The sequence below is a fragment of the Propithecus coquereli genome, unplaced genomic scaffold (assembly GCF_000956105.1).
Source record: "Propithecus coquereli isolate 6110/MARCELLA unplaced genomic scaffold, Pcoq_1.0 Scaffold123, whole genome shotgun sequence".
In the NCBI taxonomy this organism is placed as follows: domain Eukaryota; kingdom Metazoa; phylum Chordata; class Mammalia; order Primates; family Indriidae; genus Propithecus; species Propithecus coquereli.
In genome coordinates this window covers 4411970-4434420 of record NW_012136414.1, presented here as the reverse complement: position 1 = coordinate 4434420, position 22451 = coordinate 4411970, and the positions used below count along the sequence as shown (strand labels likewise).

The window sequence follows — 22451 nt, the reverse complement described above, 5'->3', positions numbered from 1 at the left end:
CAGCCAGCAGAGGCAGACAGGCATACCACAAGGGGGAGACAGGGTATGTACAGGGTAATACAGCAGCATGAAGGAGATTACACCCAACAGTCACATCAGGGAAAGGAGGGAAGGAGTCATGCAAGCTACAAAGCCTGAGCAGACATTATGAATTATTACGAAATGTTACAAGTTTAGGAATGCACTAATTAAGTACTCATGATGAAGTTATGAAACCTGTCCACACATTTGACACAAGTTAAAAGGGCAAAACTAAAACAGAAAGATGACTTTGATTCCAGTTTTGCAGTAATTCACTCATAACTTAAAGAAAAAATACCTATTTCAATGCCATCAATAGTAACATGAATAGTGTAGAGTCCAATAGCCCCTGGAGTCCAATTTGCACAATAAGTGCCATCATTATTGACACGGATCAGCATATTCTCACTGGGTCTGAAAAGAAATAAGATGGATATTGGAAATTTTACTTTTGGTTAAATAACCAACATCATTATGACAGTTCAGCAAACATTTGATTTCTGTGTATATTATCATACTGCCTGGCAATCCTACTGCCCTGCCATAGTATGTTTTCCTACTCTTCAATGATTGAATTTTACTTCTTTCTTACCTCAAACCTCCATCTCCCCTCTTCCTTATCTTCAGCTGACCATGACCTCCCCCCTTTCTTCAGTGAAAAAACACGCAATCTCAAAGCTGCAAACAAATTAATAAACCTACTTTTCCCTGCTACAATAGAAGAAGTATCCTGGGTTTTATCCAAAGCAAGCCCCTCCCCTTGTGCTGTGAATCTCATTCCCTCAAAACCTTTTGCTGCAATAACCTTGTTCTCTCTCATGCATATCAATTTCTTCCACTCTACTGGATCATGTCCATAAGCATAGAAACAAACTTTAGAATCTCTCATCTTAACACACAACTTCCCTTGATATTACAGCCCTAATAGGGTCTCATATCTCTTCTCCCATTTATATCAAAAGGTATCTAAAAATTGTCTGCAACCACCCTCTTCCTTTTCTCATTTTTACTTCTCTTCCACAATTTATCCTTACTAGACTTTTGTTTCTAACACTTCATTACAATTGCTGATGTTAAAGTCACAAATGACTACAATGTTCCCAAATTCGATGGTCACTTCTTCATTCTCAGAAATCTCAGTAGTGTTTGGTAGTTGACAACTCTTACTTTCTTAAAATACTTCCTTCTTTTTGCTTCTGTGATATTCTCCTGGTTCTTCTCTTATCTCACTGGACATTCTGAGAGTTTCGTTGGCTTTACCTGTTCTGACCACCCTTTAACTTACTGAATGCCCCAGTATTTGGGTCCAAGTCTTCACTTTTCTATGCCAACTTTCTAGCTGATTCATCCATTCCTCAGTTTTAAATACCACCTCTACAATGGATGACTCCCAAATTAATTTTTCCCATGAGTTTTAAACTGGTCTTTCTGGTTGCTTAGTTGATATCCCCAGTTAAATAACTAACAGCTATCTTGGCATCTCAATTAAAAAATAATTAAAAAATAGCAAAAAATCAAACAAAAAACAAACTAATGCTGAACAAGCCAATTTATACATTTTTAGATACTAATTATTTCTCTAGTATGGTAGTATAATATAACTTATTAGCAATATTAAAGTTGAATATAAATATTTTACCTGAAAATCTACACATTATGTGGAAAATCTCTATTGGAAACTTTAAAAATGCTATAAAACAGTTACTTAGGGAAAATAAGTTGGAATTGTAAGATGATTTTAGTCACAAGCAGTCGATAACACATGCTTTGGCTATGCTTTGAGAAAACGATCTTTACCTCTTAGGAGTTGGTGATGCAAAACGCAATTCTTCAAATGAATAATTTTCATAAACCTTTAAGAAAGAGACCAGTAACAATCATAAAATCATTAGAAACATTCTCAATTAAGGGAGTGATAAAATATTCAATAAATGGTGCTGATACAACTTGTTATCCATATGGGAGAAAAAGAAAAAACTCGATTATCTGTATCAGACCATTTATAAAAATAAATTCTAAGTGTGTTAAAGATACAAAAGGAAAAAACAAAATTTTTTTAAAAAGGAGAGAAAACCCCACATCTTTTGTGCATATTAAAATTTTAAATTTCCCCCAAACAAAGACACTATAAAGACAGGGAAAAGCCTCCACCTGGGATAAGGGGATTTTTAACTCATATAACCCAAAAAGGATATGCACCCATAATCTATATTGATCAACACAAAAAGAGAGAAACACAAAAGAAAAGAGGGTAAAGACAATTCAGAGAAGAAGAAATCCAAGAGGCCAATAAACAGTGGAAAAGTTGTTCAACTAAACTGGCAATCAAGGAAATATAAATTAAAACAACAAAATAAATCATATCAAATCATGTGGATAAGAACAGGTGCTGACGAGAATATGCCATACCTGCTACTTTCACATGTTGCTGGTGGGAGTATAAGTTTGGGTAATATTTAATGTAGTTGAAGATATGCATGCTCTACAATCTAGTAATTCCACTTCTAGATATAAATATTAAAGAAACTCTTGCTTGTGTACACAAAAGGGGACAAATACAAAGATGTTTATTTCAGTACAGTTTATAATCAATGTCCATCAATGGGAGAATGGACAAATTATGGAAGAGTAACCCAATTGAATACTTTAAAGCAGTTAAAATGAATAAACTATTACAGCTACAGGGCTGAACTTCAAAAAACAATCCTGAGCAAAAAACTGGCAAAATTGTATGTACCTTATGTTTCTATTTTATAAAGTTTTGGAAAACATGCCAAATAATTGTAAATACATTGTTTATGGATAAATTTGTATTTAGTAAAAGTAAAAAAATATATATGGGAATAAGAACCATTACATTCAGGATAGTGGTTACCTCTAAGGAATGGGTGGGAATAGGTCTGGGAAAGGGTTTACGTTAAGGCTTCAATTGTACCTGTAACAAACTGTTTCTTAATAAAAATAACAAAGATCTGAAACAATTACGGCAAAATGTAAAGACAAAAATGGACTGTAGGTACACAAAACTTGGCACATTATTCCCAATACTTCCTATGCCTGCAGTGTTACCAAAGTAATCATTATCTTTCAGGGTTCATGTCAGGATCTCCAACTGCTCATCCACTTTTAACCTCTATACTTACAGGAAAGAGAAACACATGTACTCACAAGCCCCCTTCATTTCTCCCAACCTTTCTGTTTTTGTGAAAGTGATTTAGAAATGATCTAGCTGTCTTTACCTACTCAAAAGTTACACATGAGACGCAATTTAAGGTTAGTCTTTGTGTGGCTAACATACAAAAGTGTTAATAGCAGGAAAACTCAGGTTTTCAGACTCCCAGTAAAATATGTTTTCCACTCCATCACTTTCCCTCAAATACGTATTATCCCATTTAATAATGAAAGAAGAGACTACATCTCACTTTTTCCTCCTCTACAATATTTGGCTCACTACTGGGTAGACACATAGTACCTGTGAATGGTTGATATAAGAAAATTTCCTTTCCTGGAGCATGAATTAACATCTCAAAGAGATAGTTTGGGAATGGTATTCTATACTTATTCTAAGCCTGAGCTACTCACAACATTCTTGAAATACAATATTCAGTTGTGGTAACTAGATTTTCAAAAGAAATTACACAAATTGAAGCATGTTCATAGGAAATTAAATGAATGATTAGGGAAGTAAGGAAACCAGAAATTAAATCTTTTAAATATATGTTGGAATGAAGAAGAATGTTTAGCTTGGAATTTTTTAATAGCCAGTGGACAATTCATCTAAAACATCAGCTTTTTGGTTTCTTGATTTCTTTAACCGAAATAATTTTAAATTCAACTTTATTTCAGCCATTCACACCAGAAGTCGCAGACCTGTGACATTACTCAAAATTGTTCTATCTCTGAAATCAAACTAAAATGGCCTGCTCAGTTTTCTACCTCAACAACTCCTTCTTAGATGACTTCCCCCTCTCATCCCTTTGACTTTCTTTCCCTGAATCCTCTTCCTTCTTCCTCTCCAAACCAATATCCTCTCTTTAAGCACCATATGCTCAACTTCTTTGTTTCACTGTTCTTTTGTTGAACTATCTGATAAAATTCCAAGGCTGGATCAATCCAAATAACCATTTTATCCATGTTTGTATGATTCACACTGCTACTGACACAAGATCTTCAATTTCAACTGATTCTTTAAGGATGTCTGATAAATCTTTTCTGATCAGTCTTCTCTTTCAATCTCCACAATGTCTATTTCACTTTTTCCCTTTGTTTCAAAATCTTGACCCTACAATTCACCACTCCCATCTCCATCTAAAACATATAATTACTATATTAAACAATTTTTTTTTTGGCTACAAAACTTACAAATTTACTAGCATCTGTATTAATTACTTTCTTTTCCCTACTCCTCCTATTTAAGGACAATCCTACCACCTGAGCTCTACATACCAGAGCATCTTTATTGTTTCCTTTCTCTCAGTTGTCTCCTCATCAGTACTCAAACCACCTAAGTCTCTCTATATTAAACCCTAAACTCCAAAGCTCACAATTCCATTTCCTCTGGTTCTTTGTATGCCCAAACATCTTGATAGAGTTACCTGCACTCACTTCAGCTATTATCTTACCTATGACTTACTTCTCTGGCTAGTATTCTTACCAATGTGGTTTATTTTTTTTTTCCTTTTCCTTTCTTTTTATTTTCTTTCCCTCTTATCTATCCTATAAATGAATGTTTCCCAAAGCATAGGTTTTGAGTCTGAATCACTCTGCATATTTGTTTTCAATGCAAATTCTTGAACCTTTCTCCAGACCCACTGAATCTAAATCTCTGGCTGTTTGGAAAACCTCCTTTTTAAAATAAGTACTCCAGATGATTCTGATGTGGACAAAAATTTGAGAGTCGTCAATATTGGTGTTTCTCAGTATCCTGTCCTAGAAATTTTCTCTTCATTCACCATGGAAGATACCATCTATTCCCATGACTTCATAAGTAATTGAAGGGCTAAAGATTCCCAAATTCTTTTCTTGAGGTCAAACTATGATCACTTCAGATCTGCACAACCAACTTCCTTTTATACATCTTCACATGGATATTTCAAAGATATGTAAGACTTATCACATCCAAAACTGAATCCATTATCTTGCTCAACCAAAACCTGCCCCTCGTCCTACATTATCAATCTTACTACTCAAGCTCAAAATGTGAACTTCATCTTTTATTTCCTACCTTTTTTCTCTTTACCCCACTCCCATTAGCCACCAAGTCCTATTGATTCTATATGCTAAATATCTCTTGAATCTATTCTGATTGACAACTCACTGGTCCCAGTGATCAGCATATCTCACCAGATTAAGTCAATAGTCTCCTAAAGAGAGTGAAACCAAACCATGACTCTTGATCATCTATCTGCCAAGTACATGTCCACAGTCCACCATGACCTTTATAAAACACAAATCTAATCATGCCATTCCTCTACTCAAAAGCCTTCAATGACTCACCTCTGCTGTGTGAAAATGCCAAAACTACCAACTTCAGCTTCAAATGACTATCTGAATAATTTGGACTAACATTGCCTCTGAAGATAACTAAGAAAGCCAGACAAAATATTTTTAAAAAATCTGTCTAAAATCATTGCAGAGCTTTAAAAGCCTGAAGTAGTAGGAAACCCAAAGAGATGTACCCAGAAACTAAAGGGGGCCCAGGAAAACCCTGAAGAGCTATGTTCTAGCAGTAATAATAAATTGAAAATAGAAAAGTACTTTTGAAGGAACTAAAGTCCAGCTTTAAGCCATCTCAATCTCTGATCAGAGTAACCTGATCTATAATTGTTAATTTCCTCTAGACATCTGCCAAAAATTAGTGAAAATATTTTCTCTGAAAGAACATAACATCATCTTTTTTGGGTTTTTTCTTTTTTCCCTTCAAACAACACAAATTTATTATCTTACAGTTCTGGAGGTCAAAAGTCTCACTGAGCTAAAGAGTCATGGAGCTATATTCCTTCTGGAGACCAAAGGAAAATAATATCATGTTAAAAGATGCAGGGTTAACATCTATCAACAGCTCTCTAGACCTGTAATTTTATATCTGCATTTGAACCACTGAAATGTTTGTTAAATGAATGAATAGTGAAAAATAAAATTTTTCTGATAAGTAAAATTAATTACCTTCATCATAGTTATGGCAATATATCGAGCCTCCTTCACTATCATTGGTTCATATGAAACATCCAGCTTTGGTGATGCCAGTCCGCCAAAAGTCATATCAGTATTAGAAGATGCAGCTGTTACTGCAGGACTGCCAGGAATCCTTTGAGGTTTCTTTACTTGCTCTTGCTGTAAAGATGTTTTTTTCTGAGAAACAGGGACGGCCTTCACTTCCACCTAACCATGATATTATGAAAACCAAATATTATCATATAATTGTCCTTGACACATCAAAAGAAGCAACTTACAATTATGCATTCACAATTACATAAATTTTATGTTAGCATTGGTTTATCTTGGGCATTCCCTTCAAAGTCTTCTTTAACAGAGCCAGAATACCTCAAGATGGGTGTACAGTATAGACCCTGAATGCTGTGTAAAACAGAGGCCTCATTTTTTTCAATAAATAATCACAATTATCAAACAGAAAACAAAAATAAATGTCACCATTAATAAAATCCATAAAAGGATGGTAGAATGAATCTACATTGAATTCTTGTAGGGACTAACAAATTATTTTCTAGGGTAATTCAAGTATAAATACTTTTGGACAATCTCAGTATATTTTAGGGCACTAAATTCAGTTTCAGCTGTACTGTTACGCAGAAGAAAATGTACTCCATTGATAGAAGTCTTAAAAATGACACATAATATATCTTATCTTACACCTAAAGCCTAAGTATGTTTTTTTACTTTGGTGGAAAAAGACTATTCTTTAGATAGCTCTGTCACCAACACAAGCCATCTGATTTAAGCAATCTAATTGAACTTTGCAACTCAGTTTCTTCAGTAATAAAAGAGGAATATCTTTCATTAACTTACTCTACTGTATAGATGCAAAGAACAGATTTGTTAAGGCATGTTAAAGCATTGAAAATACTGTCTCATAAAAAAATACTTTTCAGAAATGTTTTCCAGAAATTATAATAAAGCATTTTATTCTGTTTTTGTTTGTTTGTTTACATATTGGCAAAAAACCAGGTTACCTCTAGGCAACCACAAATTTATAAACAAGTTGAATACCACTTTAGCTCCTCATTAGCTATCATCACTCCAATCTTCCCTCATAGTTTTTGCTGTTCCTTATAGACACTATATTTATGGTTGTCAAGCATAGGTAATTCAACAACAGGAACTTCACAGAAATAAAAAAATACAACATAAAAGAAAGGAACAGTATTACCTCAGTAATTGAGCGGCATCTCAGGACTGCAGAATGTCTTTAATGCTTATTGTTCTTATTAATAATGCTATTCGATGAAATCTGTAGTTTGAGACTCTCACTAGCTACATAAAGTACAGCTCACAAATATGTTCCATTAAATAACCAAAACCTTCAGTTGGGGTGTGAGAGATCAATATTTGGACTGGCATAATGCCCGGGAAATATTAAAAACCCATTCTTACCAGTATTTCAGAAACAGCAGTATAAAGGTATATGGTAAAATTCTTCAGCTCATGTACATGTACTACCATTAAAAAGCTTTAAATTTTAAATGAATAAAAAAAAAGCAAATACTTTCAAATTTTAAGACATTTCATTTTGAATTATAGATATCACATTTATTTATTTATTTTATTTTATCACTATTATTAACTTATCCTTTCTCTATAACTATGTTTACCCTATGTAAATTAACCTATGTACCATGAGCCCTGAAAAAAATCACTGAATAATTTTATACTCTAAGAGAATAACTATTTTGCTTTCTTTTATAAACCATGCTTCTTTTAAAGATGTGGTATTTTTAAATTTCCTATGTGACTTTCTCTTGTCACTAAATAAGATTTCCTTGGAATAATCATTTTATAAGTAAAAAAAATATAACAGTAATACTGCTTTAAAGGGCATTTTGGAACTCAACAAAATATTAGTGTCAGATCAACCTTTATGGTTGAAATAATTAGCTTTACTATATAAAGATTTTAATAATTTTTTTGGGGGGGTCTAAAATGCTCCTAAGATTTCATGTGCTATCAGGCTAAAAGTAAAATAGATAAAATTAATTTTGTTTTTAGCTAATATGACAACGGGATATTAATAAATTAAACATCAATAGGAACACAAAACACTTCTTTTAAATAGTACTTGACAAATTTTCCAGATATGGTTTCTAAATTAGAGATAAATTTGATATGGATTTTGAGCACATTAAGAAGTTTAAGGTAAAGAAGGACACAAAGTAAGAAAAGTAAATATATTAGAGAAAGAAAGGAGGGTAGGGATGGGGAGGGGAAGAAGGAGGGGACAGAAGAGGGGAAAGGAGAGGAGAGGAATGAAAGATTCATCATGTGGTTAAAAAAAGAACCCAAAGAGAAGGAGACAAAAAGATAAAGCAGAAAGGCTGACTGAAATGCAAGATATAAACAACACAGATATCAAAACAAAGACAATAAAAGATGCAAAGGAAGAAACATAAGAAAGAACTACAACAAAAGAAATACTATAAGCATAACAGTATGAACATTAAGAAAAAATTAAATGTATGCTAACTTGGAAAATGGTATTACAATGTTGTCACATGAATAAGGAACTTAATCTTGTGGATTTACAGACTGGATTTAACAACTCACTACACACACTCAAGTGAGAAATTTATTGGTGAATAACAATACACAAGCCGCTCACTATCTTAATGTGTGTTGTATTGTGATCAGAATTCTGTCCTCAGGTAGTGTCTTTTTTGGTGTCACTATCAGGGTCACTTTATTTTCCATTCAACTTTTTTTTCTTATAAATTGTGATGCTTTTGCATTTCACAGAATAATTCTGAGTGGGCATGAATTCACTTTGTTGGGGTATGATCTGCCTTAAAAAACAAAGATAGAAGAGAAAATATCAGACATAGCATAATGTTTGTGTGTGTGTGTGTGTGTGTGTGTGTGTGTGTGTGTGTGTGTGTAAAGCACATCAGATGAACTTAAGAGTATATACTATTCCATCATATACAGTATTTGCATATTTGGGTCATGATGCAAATTCTGACTGTGGATCATGCCCCAAAATTTGAAAGACACTGTTCAAGACTGATTTTTATTTAGTAACAAGGTCAAATGTTTTCCCATATAGTTTCATTTATTGGTCTTAAGTCATGGGAGCAATGTGCTCTTATTTTTTACTGAGTCAGGTAAGAGGTTACACTGGCATTGTGTTTCTTCATGCTATTAAATCAAAGTATGCACAAACTACTTGAAAAGTTCTACTGAAAATAATATTAAAGGAAAATTAGCTACTCTGTGAGCAAAAAGAATTTTGAGGCTTAATAACTCTCAGCTTTAAACAATCAAATCACTTTATAATACAATTCTGGAGAAGAAAAGAGCTAAAGACTGCCTATACAAATTTCGTTCAGTGTCAACTTTTTTCAGAAATATAATAAAAGTTTTTTTTTTTTTTTTTGAGACAGAGTCTCACTCTTTTGCCCTGGCTAGAGTGAGTGCTGTGGCGTTAGCCTAGCTCACAGCAACCTCAAACTCCTGGGCTCAAGCGATCCTACTGCCTCAGCCTGCCTAGTAGCTGGGACTACAGGCATGTGCCACCATGCCCGGCTAATTTTTTCTATATATTTTTAGTTGTCCAGATAATTTCTTTCTATTTTTTAGTAGAGACAGGGTCTCGCTCTTGCTCGGGCTGGTCTCGAACTCCTGAGCTCAAACAATCCGCCCGCCTTGGCCTCCCAGAGTGCTAGGATTACAGGCATGAGCCACCGCGCCCGGCCTAATAAAAGTTTTAATTGAGACATATATATTAACAGATTATGTCACAAAGGACTTAATTATATGCCTTAGAATATGCTCTCAAACATCATTACTAATTGGTGTCTCAGGTAAGGGATATCTAAAGAACTCTATGTTCATCAATATAGCACACAACTATTTCCATTCCTCATTCTTTTATAGTCCAAATTCATATACTTCTAATTTATTTTATAAATTAAATTATTTCGAAATAAATTAATTTATTTTTTAAAATGTGGTTTCAGTAATACCAAATGAAGAATGTATTTGAATCTTTTAAAATATATATACAAAATTAACACATTCTTTTATGTATTTATTCAATTACTATGTATTGAGGGCCTTCCCTCTAGGTGACTGCCGTTCTTTATATGGACACTTTCTGATACTTTCTTTGAATCATTATAGCATCCAGCAATATGCACAAAACAAAGAAAAATGTATGACTAACTTGGGGACTAATTAATATGAAGAAGTAATTTAAACAATTTGTCAGTGTCCTCCATTATATATAGCTAATGAGGGTAGAACAAATGGACTCTAAGCACTCGCCATTTCTAAAACATTTATCATATAAAATACAGTTAATGTACAGATGTTTGTTCATTTAATTCAGTTATAATTACCTTCATATTGGGAACATGTACCACATCCCCATACTGGTCTTTCGTTTGAACAGTTATGGTAGTAGGCCAACCACAACGAATATCATCCTTATTCAGGATCAAAGATGTTTTCTGAGGGTCAGCATAGGAATCTGGCTGAAGCCACCTAACAGTATTGAAAAACAAACAAACAAAAACCCGGACATTCATTAGCAACTTCAATGATTAACCTGAAATCAAGCCAAACAAAACTTTTATCAAACAAAATATTAAAATAGTATCTTCATTTCTGATTCAGTGATAATCACAAGCATCTACCTTGGAAACTATTAATGACAAATTCATTAAAAAACATGCCAAATGACATAAGATTTCTGCTGTTTATGTACGGTATAAAAACAATTTTAAAATCAGGAAACTTGACATTTTAACTAGCTAACTTAAAATTAGCAAGAAAACAAATTTAGGTTGAGTATACTTTGAAGTTCTGAGTACACTCATTCTTACTGAGGGAAGTCTGCCTTAATTTGCCAGGCTGAAAGCCAAGGAAAGAGCAGTTTCTCTGAAAAAACAGGGAGAGAAATGACCTCCTGCTTGCCCGAGAGCAGCTAAGTTCAATGTGCATCGTCCATCCATTTTTTCTTTACACAATTTCTGAACTACCTTCCTTTCCATGTAAATTTGCCAATTGTCTACAGTTCGTGATATCCATTCCTGAATGTATTACCTGATCTACACTCATATTGTCCCGTGAGATGAGTAATATGTAATTCTGTCATGCATTACATAGAAATGTCTGCAAAGACGGCAGTGAGCTAACTTAAAAAATGTGTTATTCCTCTCCAATCACTATTATGGTTTGTAAAAACTAAAGTGTAATCTCCACAATTTTAAAATTAAAATCAGAAAGAAGTTAGATTTTTATCTTTTTACTAGTAATATAAAATATGCCAGCATGTGTTTATTTTAATCCTAAAAAAAAGCAAATAGCAACAAAACAATCAATTAATAACTATCATGTATCTTAAAATATTTTGGAATACTAACTACCGTTTTATACTTTGGCAAGTTCAAAACGCATACACAAGATTTTTTAGGGAGCATTTTAAGTTCCTAAGGATTCCCCCTCATTTCTCTTCATAAATGAAGACAGAGGAAGGCCCTAAAAAAAAAATAACTATAATACATCGAATACATTACCTTGCAAGCCTTCCACCACTTGATCCTGGAACACAAGCAATAAAATCATCCAGAAAGGACTGTTCATTGCTTTGAATTTGGAGTGGTAAGTTTCCTTCAAGTGCCTCTAATATAGTTGGTGAATGAGAAAGAGCTAAACCCTTTCCAAGAATACCAGAATGGGTTTTGCACACCTGTTAAGTAAAAAACAATATTTGTACATTTTAAAATATAAAACTTTAGTACATACACTCTTTTTTCAGTGTTCCTTCTATTAGCCTATATGGTAGAAAATTTCTAGGAGGGAAAAATATGGGGTAATACTTCCAGACTCTTTCTTCCTTCAAAAATAAGTGACTTAACTTCTTATATAAAAAAGGTAGAAAAGTTTCAAATAAAGAACCTAATGATGCATCTCTAAGAACTAGAAAAACAAGAGCAAACTAAACTCAAAATTAGCAGAAGAAAAGAAATAATGAACATCAAAGCTGAAATAAAACAAAAAACCACAGAAGATTAACAAAATAAAAAGTTGGTATTTTGAGAAGATAAACAAAATTGACACACCTTTAGCCAGACTAAAAAAATAAAAAATAAATAAAAAAGATGACCCAATAAAATCAGAGATGAAAAAGGAGACATTACAACTGATACTACAGAAACCCAAAGGATCATTAGAGACTACTATGAGCAACTATATGCCGATAAATTGGTAAACCTAGAAGAAATGCATAAATTCCCAGACACATACAACCTACCAACATTGAACCAGAAAAAAATCCAAGATCTGAATAAACCAATGACAAGTAATGAGATAGAAGCAGTAACAAAATGTCTCCCATCCAAGAAAAGCTTCAGTATCAGACTGAACAGGGAAAAATTGAAAACTTTTCCTCTAAGATCTGGAACAAGAAAAGGATGCCCACTCTCACTACTGTTATTCACACAGTATTTAAAGTTCTAGCTGGAGCAATCAGACAAGAGAAAGAAATACATTCACATTGGAAAGGAAGAAGTAAAATTATCCTTGTTTGTAGATGATACGATCTTATATCTAGAGAAATGTAAAGATTCCACAAAAAAACTATTAGAACTGATCAATTCAGTAAAATTGCAGGGTATAAAATCAACATACAAAAATCAGTCACATTTCTATATGCCAACAGTAAACAATCTGAAAAAGAAATCAAGAAAGTAATCCCATTTATAATAGCTACAAATAACATAAAACATCTCAGAATAAACTTAACCAAAGAAGTGAAAGACTCTATAACAAAAACTACATTTATGAAACATTGATGATAGAAATTAAAGAGGACACACAAACACACACACACACACAAAAGGAAAGCTATTCCATGCTCATGTATTGGAAAAATCAATATTGCTAAAAAGTCCATACTACCCAAAGCAATCTACAGATTCAATGCAATCCCCATCAAAATATCAATGACATTCTTCACAGAAATAGAAAAAATAATCCTAAAATTTAAATGGAACCACAAAAGACCCAGAAGAAACAAAGCCATCCTGAGCAAAAAGAACGAAACTGGAGGAATCATATTTTCTGACTTCAAATTATACTACAGAGCTATAGTAACCACTACAGCATGGTACTGGCATAAAAACAGACACATAGACCAATGGAACAGAAAAGAGAACTCAGAAATAAATCCACACATCTACAATGAACTTATCTTCAACAAAGGCGCCAAGAATATACAGTGGAGAAAGTACAGTCTCAGCAACAAATGTTGCTGTGAAAACTGGATATCCATATGCAGAAGAATAAAACTAGACCCTTATCTCTGGCCACATACAAAAACCAAATCAAAATGGACTAAAGACTTAAATCTAAAACCTGAAACTATGAAACTACTAAAAGAAAACATTGGGTAAATGCTTCAGGACATTGGTCTGGGCAAGCATTTCTTGAGTAATACCCCCAAAGCACAGACAACCAAAGCAAAATTGGACAAATGGGATCACATCAAGCTAAAAAGCTTCTGCACAGCAAAGGAAACAATCAACAAAGGGAAGAGACAACCCACAGAATGGGAGAAAATATCTGTAAACTACCTGACAAAAATTAGTAACTAGAATATATAAGGAGTTCTAATAACTCAATAGGAAAAAATCAAATAATCTGATTAAAAAATGGGCAAAGAATCTGAATAGACATTTTTCAAAAGAAGACATACAAATGGCCAAAAAGCATATGGAAAAATGCTCAACATCATTAGTCATCTGAGAAATGCAAATCAAAACTACAGTGAGATATCATCTCACCCCAGTTAAAATGGCTTTTATCAAAAAGGCCATAACGAACGTTAGTGAGGATGTGGAGAAAGGGGAACCCTCATACGCTGTTGGTGGCAATCTAAATTACTGTAACCATTATGGAGAACTATGGAGTTTCCTCAAAAAACTGAAAATAGAACTACCATATGACCCAGCAATCCCACTGCTGGGTATATATCCAAAGGAGGGGAATTCAGTATATGGAAAAGATATCTGCACTTCCATGTTTACTGCAGTACTAGTCATAACAGCCAAAATTTAGAATCAACCTAAGTGCTATCAAAGGATGAATGGATAAAGAAATTGTGGTACATATACACAATGGAATATTATATAGCTATAAAAAGAATTAAATCCTATCACTTGCAACAACACAGATAGAACTGGAGAACATTATGTTAAGTGAAGTAAGTGAATCACAGAAAGATAAATCTTGTATATTCTTACTAATCTGTGGAGCTAAATTTTAAAAATAATTGATCTCATGGAGACAGAGTGGAATGATGGTTATCAGAGGCTGGGAAGGGTAGCGGGGAAAGGGGGATAAAGTGAGAATGGTTAATGGGTACAAAAATATAGTTAGATAGAAAGAACAATGTTTGATAGCACAGCAAAGTGAGTATAATCAACAATACGTTAGGGTACACTTCAAAACAACTAAAAGAGTGGAAGTGGAATGCTCCTAACAGAAAGAAATGATAAATGCCTGAGGTCATGGACACCCCAATTACCCTCATTTGCTTAATTCATATTGTATGTCTGTACCAAAAAATCACATGTACCCTATAAAGATATATGACTATTATGTATCCATAATAACCAGAAATAAAAAAAAAAAATAAGTGACTTATCGGAGATCTGCATGCTAGATAAAATGGTCATCTCTTCCCACACCAGCTCTCTATGCGTTACATCCCCATTCGGCAGGGCCAGAGCTCCCTTCTGTTGGCAGCTTTGGATGACTCCCTCTTTTCAAGTGTCTGTTATGGGCAGCTATCGTGGGCAAGTCATGTCTGTTCTTCTGAATGGGTGGGTACTGAGGCCCCGATTTGGGCAAAAAGTGGACAGAAGCCTGATTGTGACAGCACATAAACCCTATTATCCCATCTAAGCCTTGTTAAAGTTAAGAAAAAGGGGCAGACAAAAGTGAAATTTTAGTTTAAACCTATCTGACAAGCAAGTCTTATGTGTTTAGAAAGACTTGCTTTAAATGCTGAAACTCTAGAAACTTTTTAATGACTATATAATAAATTTCATAAATTTTTTTTCATAGAATAGGATTACATTTCTAGTACTATCAAATTTATACAACAGTAACTTTTGCATTCTATAAGTTATGCAATTTTAAAAATCATTATCTTTAGAATCAAACAGACTTAAGTTCAAATCCTAGCTTTGGACAAATTAGTTGCTATGTACTCTTGAGCTAACAAGCTACCATCCCTGAATCTGTAAAATGTATAAACTGGTGATCAAATAGTATCCTTTACCTGGTTATTATAAAATTTAAATTAAATAATACATATAAAATATATACATTGCCTAACAAATAGTAAGTGTTAAGCAATTTGGGACATAATTTTTTTTCTTGAACAGAAGCACAGTAAATATCTTTCTCTATCTGGCCTGACATTGTATATACATAATAATCCCCGAAAAGATAAAGAAGATATCAGCTCTTTGATGGTTCTTCTTAACTAGAATGATGCCTGACATATAGTAAGTGCTTATTAAATATTTGTTGAAGTAACTTTTATTTTTGAATCTTTAGTTACAAAGATTAAACTTATTTTTTTCCCGAAAAACTCAAATGACAGTGGCATTTTAAAACCCCAAAATTTCTTAACATTATTGACAACACGATGGCTCCTTATGACTGGAGCATAGTGGTCAAAATCAAGGATTTTTGTCACCAAACTGCCAGAGGTCAAATTCCAGCCCAGTTGCTTAGTAGCTGTCTGATCCTGAGCAAGCTGTCTAAATTCTCTATGCCTCAGTTTTCTCATCTGTAAATGAAGATAAGAATCTCTAATTCATAGCACTGTTGTGAGGAGTTAAAAATATGCAAAATGTTTAGAATAGTACTTGATAAAGTTAAGATGAAATAAATGTTTTTATTATTATTGGTCTGATCAATTCATCTCAAGAAATAAATAAAATGTAAAGCACTAAACTTAGCATTTAGAAGACCTGGGTACTAGCCTTTATCTCTCAACTGAGTTTTTAGGTAAGTCACATGGCTTCTCTGAACTTCAGCTACTATAATTGTATGCTGAACTTCAGCTATTATAAATTGTCATTAATGAAGACATAATACTGACTTCAAAGTTTAATTATAAAAATGGAGAGATAATATTAAAGATATTGTAAACTATGAAGTGTTCTATAGATATTATTTAAATTATTAAATTATTACTAGTAACTACATACACCTAGCACAGAAGATAAGTATGATCTAAATCAGTGCTTCCCAAATGTGGTCTCAATATTCTCTGGTCCATGATGAAATTAGATAAACTAAGGACATAATAGAATCTTTCATTCTAAGATTATAACCTTTCTATTTTGGGCTATAAAAATGTCCTTTATTTTATAAGACATTGTTGATAATAAATAGAACATTCTGAAAGAGTATTTTTAACTAAGAAACAAAAAGTTTTTTATCAACCATACTCTGGATACCACTGATCCAGGTGAGTGACTCAACTTTTCTTCTATCTTCACACCATTTGATATGCAAAATTTCCCCATCATTGATGATCTCAGTATGCAGTATGTACTGGTGCTCAATTAACAGTCTCTGGTCTGGGCTAAGTAGGTATTATAATTTGAAAAATGTTGCCTACAGATGCTGAAATTTCTATCCTATTAGGGATTTCTAGCTAGATAAATTCAGACTAATGAAGTAAGAAAACAATATAATAGTCTCTTAGCAATTTTGAGAAATAAAATACTAAATTGATATAATAGATCCAAAGAACACTTCACTGAAATATAATACTCATATATTTCCATTATAGTGCCAAATGTGCTAGTTGATTAATGCCTAAACAACAACAATAAAAAAAGCAAATGATAATAAAACAACTGATGTCTCCATTTGCCTATAGGCAACTGGTTCTAACCTCATAACATCACTTTATATGTCTATCACAGTCTAAAGTCACCAACTGTACCCACCTCACCTTTGGCCACTTCCTATCAAAATTTATAATACAACCATATACCTCCAGTTTCCTTTGTGAAATGTCTTTTTCCTTTTTCTAGCTGGTAAAATAAAACTTCTTTCAAGATGCAATTTAAACGTCCACAACTCTGCAAAGCCTTCTCCTACACCCTTGGCACTTGGTTTGCTTTTCTCCCGTGAGATTTCTGTCTAACTCCAGAGTTGTTATAATATCCACCACACAGTATAGCAATGGCTCACGTGGTCCTCCCAATAAGGGAAGCAATTATGAGTTGCTCTGTAACTGCCAATGAAGAGAATGAAGTACTTAATGAATGAACTCTATCCTATGTTCAAGAAAAATAAGGCTGACCTGAGTGAAAATACTACTTTTAAATTAATGTACAAAGTTTATCAATGTTTGGGACAATACCTGCAATGCAGCCTCTTCAAGAATTTCAAGATCTTCCTCTAATTCATTACCTGTCGTGCAAATAAAACATTTTACTAAAGTATGTCAATATTTAGTTCAACTTTCTAGTCCTTTGCATTCATTATACCTCTTTTACAATTCTGCTATTCCAATCAAACAGATTTATCATTCTAGATAAATCCCAGTGGTATATATGTTAATTTATATTTTCAGTGGGAATACAAGCTATAATTCTCAAGGCAATACTCAAGAAGCATCCAGTGGGTGATGTGCCGAACATATATATTTATGTGTCTAAATGTGTACTTTCTAAATTTAGTATATTTACTTTTTTTCCACAAAAAGGAAGGGAACTAATTATTCCAAATCTGAACCTTTATATTTTGGTTGCCTTATAGAAGAGCTACGCCTTTAGGAAACAACAATGACTCACAGAAAAACAAAAGGTAGTCACTATATCCTTTAGCCATTTTCTTCTTTACTAATATAAAACATATTTTATTGACTTTTCTTTGATTGAATTATAAAATGTTACTAATGAAGCAATACTTGTTCAAGGGGAAATATTCCAACTATACAGAAGTATAGAACAAAAAAAGTCCACCTTTCTAATCAGTGCCATGTCCCCCTCAAAGATATCCAGAGTCAATGCTTTCTGATGAATTGTTCTAGAAACTTTTGTGTGTAAATCATAAATGTATATGTGTCCATGTACACACACATGAACACATACACATATGTCTGTACATATATAAGATGAGGTGTGCAACAATGGGACCCCCTTCTGCAACTTGTTTTTCTCATTTACTATAATTTGAACATCTTTCACGGTGAGGCCATATAGGTCTACAGACTGTCATTGAATGGATGTACCATTACTTATTTTAACCATTTCTCAACTGACAGACATTTTGGTTGCTTATAGCTTTTATAATCACAATCACTGCTATATTATTAATCCATCCGTCAACCTGTTTTGAGCATTTGCACAAGTATGCATAAAGAACTGCTATGTTGGAAAGTACATACATGTAAAATTTTAACAGCTATTGACAAATTTCCTCCGAAGAGCTTGCTACCAGTTTTCCTTAGATAAAAAGAATACAAGGTCTCATTTTTTCACATATATACCAACACTAAGTAGGAGAAAGGGAATTGAGAAGAAAGAAAGGGACCAGGAGGAGAAAAGGGAACAGAGAAAGAAGGAAGATGCAGAGAAAGAGAAGGGAATAAGGAAAGGACAGAGTGGGAATTGCAGTCTTAGAAGGAGTATACACAGATTTTTGGAGGTGAGAATTAGGGAAATACAATGATAATGTCTTCTAGTCCCACATACTGTGAAAATAAATTGTTAAACCATGTATAAACATTATAGAATTAGTAAGCATTTTTATTTTCATCTTTACCCTCTTGATTATAAATTAATCTAAGTATCAAATTTGCTTCATATAAAGAGGTACCATTTCTGCCATTGCCTTATCTCTCTGTTCTGTTACACATGAAAACTAGTCAAAGAGCTATCTGTATTCAAATTGACTCCCCTTCCTACTTTCCATTCTCTCTCAGTCCACTCCAAAAGGCCTTACATTTCTCTCATTTTACTAATATATTTCTTATTACATATATAATCAACTAGTTCCAAATTCAATAATAGATTTTAATTGATTTCTCAGTAGCATGTAAAAATCCCACGGGCATACACTCCCAGTTTTTCTCTGCTTCATTAAATGTTCCTTCAGACTTACCTGCAGCCTTCTCTTCCTGTTCTGTCCAACTTTGAAATTTTGGCAAGTTTCAGCTTTAATCCTGGCCTATCTTCTCTTTTTTATCTCTATTCTCTAGGTGTTCTTTTATATGGTCCATGTCATTAATTATCAACTGTGTTCAAATGACATTTCTACTCATTTGTCCCCTGAGCTCAAGACAATGAATATCCAATTGTCTATCTGATATTTCCACTAGGATATTTAAGAAATATCTCAAACTTTTGGTTTAATACAATATATGTAGCACTTAACTCAGTGCCTGACATATGGCATGTATGTGCATTAAGAGGGTATATGTTTGAATGTGTGCATGTAAATAAAAAAGACTACAGAATATGCTTTAGTACCCATTTAAACAAACCCAAGCTACCACAGTATATTAAGCAGTTATTGCTCAAGAGTATACGTGATTATTTTGTAAATCTATTTTCAGATCTTTTATAATAAACATATCCTATTCTTAAAATTAAAAAAAATTATCAACACCTAATACTTGACCACACTTACCAATAGGAAGCGCTAGATCCTTTTTCATCAAAGCTGCTGCACAAACTCCACCAAGATTGGCTAATTCTTTTTCCAACTGAATGACTCCCTGTAGAATTGCATAAAATTTGCTGATTTAAAAATGTTGGACAGATAATATGGATTGTTAACAAAATGTGGTTTGAATTCAAGTATTACTTTTAAAATTAGAAGGAAGTGCATGTTAGCTAATGAGATTGAGAGTGGAAGAGATTCAATATTATGTCTCATGGTGGTTATAAGGTTCAGGTTTACAGGTTCATTATCCAAATAATTTTTCATTCATTAATTTGAAGGAACCAAACAAAACCTTGGGTTTGTTTTATTGTATGATTTAAAACATTCAGACAAGATGACAGTAAGTTAGTCCCTTTGTGAAATCAGGTTCTATTACTTATCCGGAAAGGTATAGCCACCTGAGCAGGTTCAAGACAGGCATAATCATACTTCAAAGGCTGGGTCCTGTTGCACAAACTCAATTCTCTTCATGTATTAAAAATACCAAAAACAGACCATCACACATAATTAAACTATAAAATATTTTAAATTATACACCCCTAGCTTAAAATAATTTCAGACTTTTTGCATATAGGGAACAATACAATTTAAGTCAATAGCAGTCCTTAGAAACACAATCTTCCTTAACAGAATGAAAAGATAATTGATTTTTACCTCATCAGGTCCAGGGCTAAATTCATATCCAATTGCAAAACACTTGAAACCATAGAAAGAAGCTTTGTCATCTTTCACATAATCTGATGCAGTCTCCAATGAAAAAAGGGCCTCATTTCCTAAGAAAAATGCCAAAATTGAGTTCCAAATCAGAAACAGCTTTATTAAAATTTCCCTCTCTTTTATCCATCTCAAGATAGGTAGCAATACAAATCAGATACTAAATAATCTAAATACATTTTTTGGGGGGGAGTTCTTATACCTATTTGAGCAAATTGTGCTAAAAACAACACTAGAAACAATAAGACCATTCCAAGTGAACTGTTATTTTTCTTTATGATGAAATTCTCCTTAATCAATGTTTCTATTTTAAAGTCATCTGGGCAATCATTTTCTAATTCTGTCAATTACTGAGGTGACCTAGGTTAGCCTTTTCTATTTCAAAGTGGGCAATCCTTTACCCTGGCATTTGTCTTTTTCTGATCTCTCCACAAACGAACAAACAAACAAAGGTAATTCAGAGTAGAAAGAAGTTTCTGAATTCAAACTGGCTGTTAGTTTGAATGATCACAAAGAGTAGTTACAGTCATTTGGTTAAAAATACAACAGACCACATGGTGTTAAACACTTAGATAATTTTATGTTAAAGAAAAACACGCATATCAGCAAAAACAAGTGTGATGATGTGCATGCTCTCTTCTTCTCTCACACAAACACACACACTCCCTCAAGGCAATTGAAATAATAGCTTTAACATAACTCAAAAGGTGGTTCACAGGTTTTCTTGAAAGGAACAATTTGAGTCCTTAAGTTCTGAAAATTTAGTACTTATTGTGAAAATAAAAGATCTAATCCACTTTTTCTATGATTTGGTCCCAAATACATAGACAGCCACTTCTCATTATTAACACTCTGCTTTGGTCAAGCTAATCTTTTTTCATAAAATCTTCAAAACAGTCTGTCCTCCAAAACTTGGATCATGCTATAGTCCTTGCCCAGGGCATCTTATTTATCCTATTGTAATTGCAATTCAAATACATAGTAGGTCTTCAATAAATTCCTCTAAAAATTAAATAAATATTTAAAATGATGCTTCCTTACTAAATATACACAAATGTACACATTTTACCATAAAAAAAGAAAAGAAAACACTCACCAGGCAACACTAAAACCATAGTAGGCCACCCAGAGGATCCTGAAAATTTCTTTAATTCTACCCATGAATTAAGATTTTCATGAACAGATGTCAATTTTGGTCCATATCCTGAATTCTGAACAATTCTGACAGGAATCAACAAACGGAGGACATCTTCTGACTGGGCAGTACCACACTGAGGGTCAAATTCGATTGTCATCCACCTGACACATTCTGGGAATGTCACCTGAGGTCAACAGGCAAGAAGACATGAATTTATATACACACACACCTGCATCTGTATATGTGTGTGTGTATGCTTTAATAAATGGCCCAACAGAAGAATAAACTACAAAATTAAAATAAAAGAAAATGTTGGTTGGATGTAGTGGCTCACACCTGTAATCCCAGCACTTTTGGGAGGCTGAGGTAGGAGGATCAGCTGAGGTAAGAGGATAGCTGAGGCCAGGAATTTAAGACTAATCTGGCAACATAGTCTCTACAAAAAATTAAAAAATTAGCTGGGCATGGTGGTGCATACGTGTTGTCCCAGCTACTTGGGAGGCTGAGCCCATGAATTTGAGCCTGCGGTAAGCTATGATCATGCCACTGCACTACAGCCTGGGCGACAGAGTGAGATCCTATCTCCATTGAAACGGAGAGGAGAGGAAAGGAGAGGAGAGGAGGGGAGGGGAGGAGAGGAGGG

The 22451-nt window shown here is 33.6% G+C and overlaps 1 protein-coding gene across 1 annotated transcript in view; it reads right to left on the bottom strand.

The window, feature by feature from the left end:
• Positions 1-22451, bottom strand: part of MYCBP2 (MYC binding protein 2, E3 ubiquitin protein ligase) — a 279976-nt gene that overhangs the window by 94517 nt on the left and 163008 nt on the right. The window contains exons 39-47 of the mRNA XM_012637759.1: positions 21767-21992; positions 20611-20729; positions 19921-20008; positions 17648-17697; positions 11769-11941; positions 10590-10734; positions 6187-6402; positions 1819-1874; positions 320-435 (exon numbers count right to left, since the gene is read on the bottom strand). Coding sequence (XP_012493213.1) covers positions 320-435; positions 1819-1874; positions 6187-6402; positions 10590-10734; positions 11769-11941; positions 17648-17697; positions 19921-20008; positions 20611-20729; positions 21767-21992 — 1189 coding nt within the window. The remainder of the gene's footprint in view (positions 1-319; positions 436-1818; positions 1875-6186; positions 6403-10589; positions 10735-11768; positions 11942-17647; positions 17698-19920; positions 20009-20610; positions 20730-21766; positions 21993-22451) is intronic.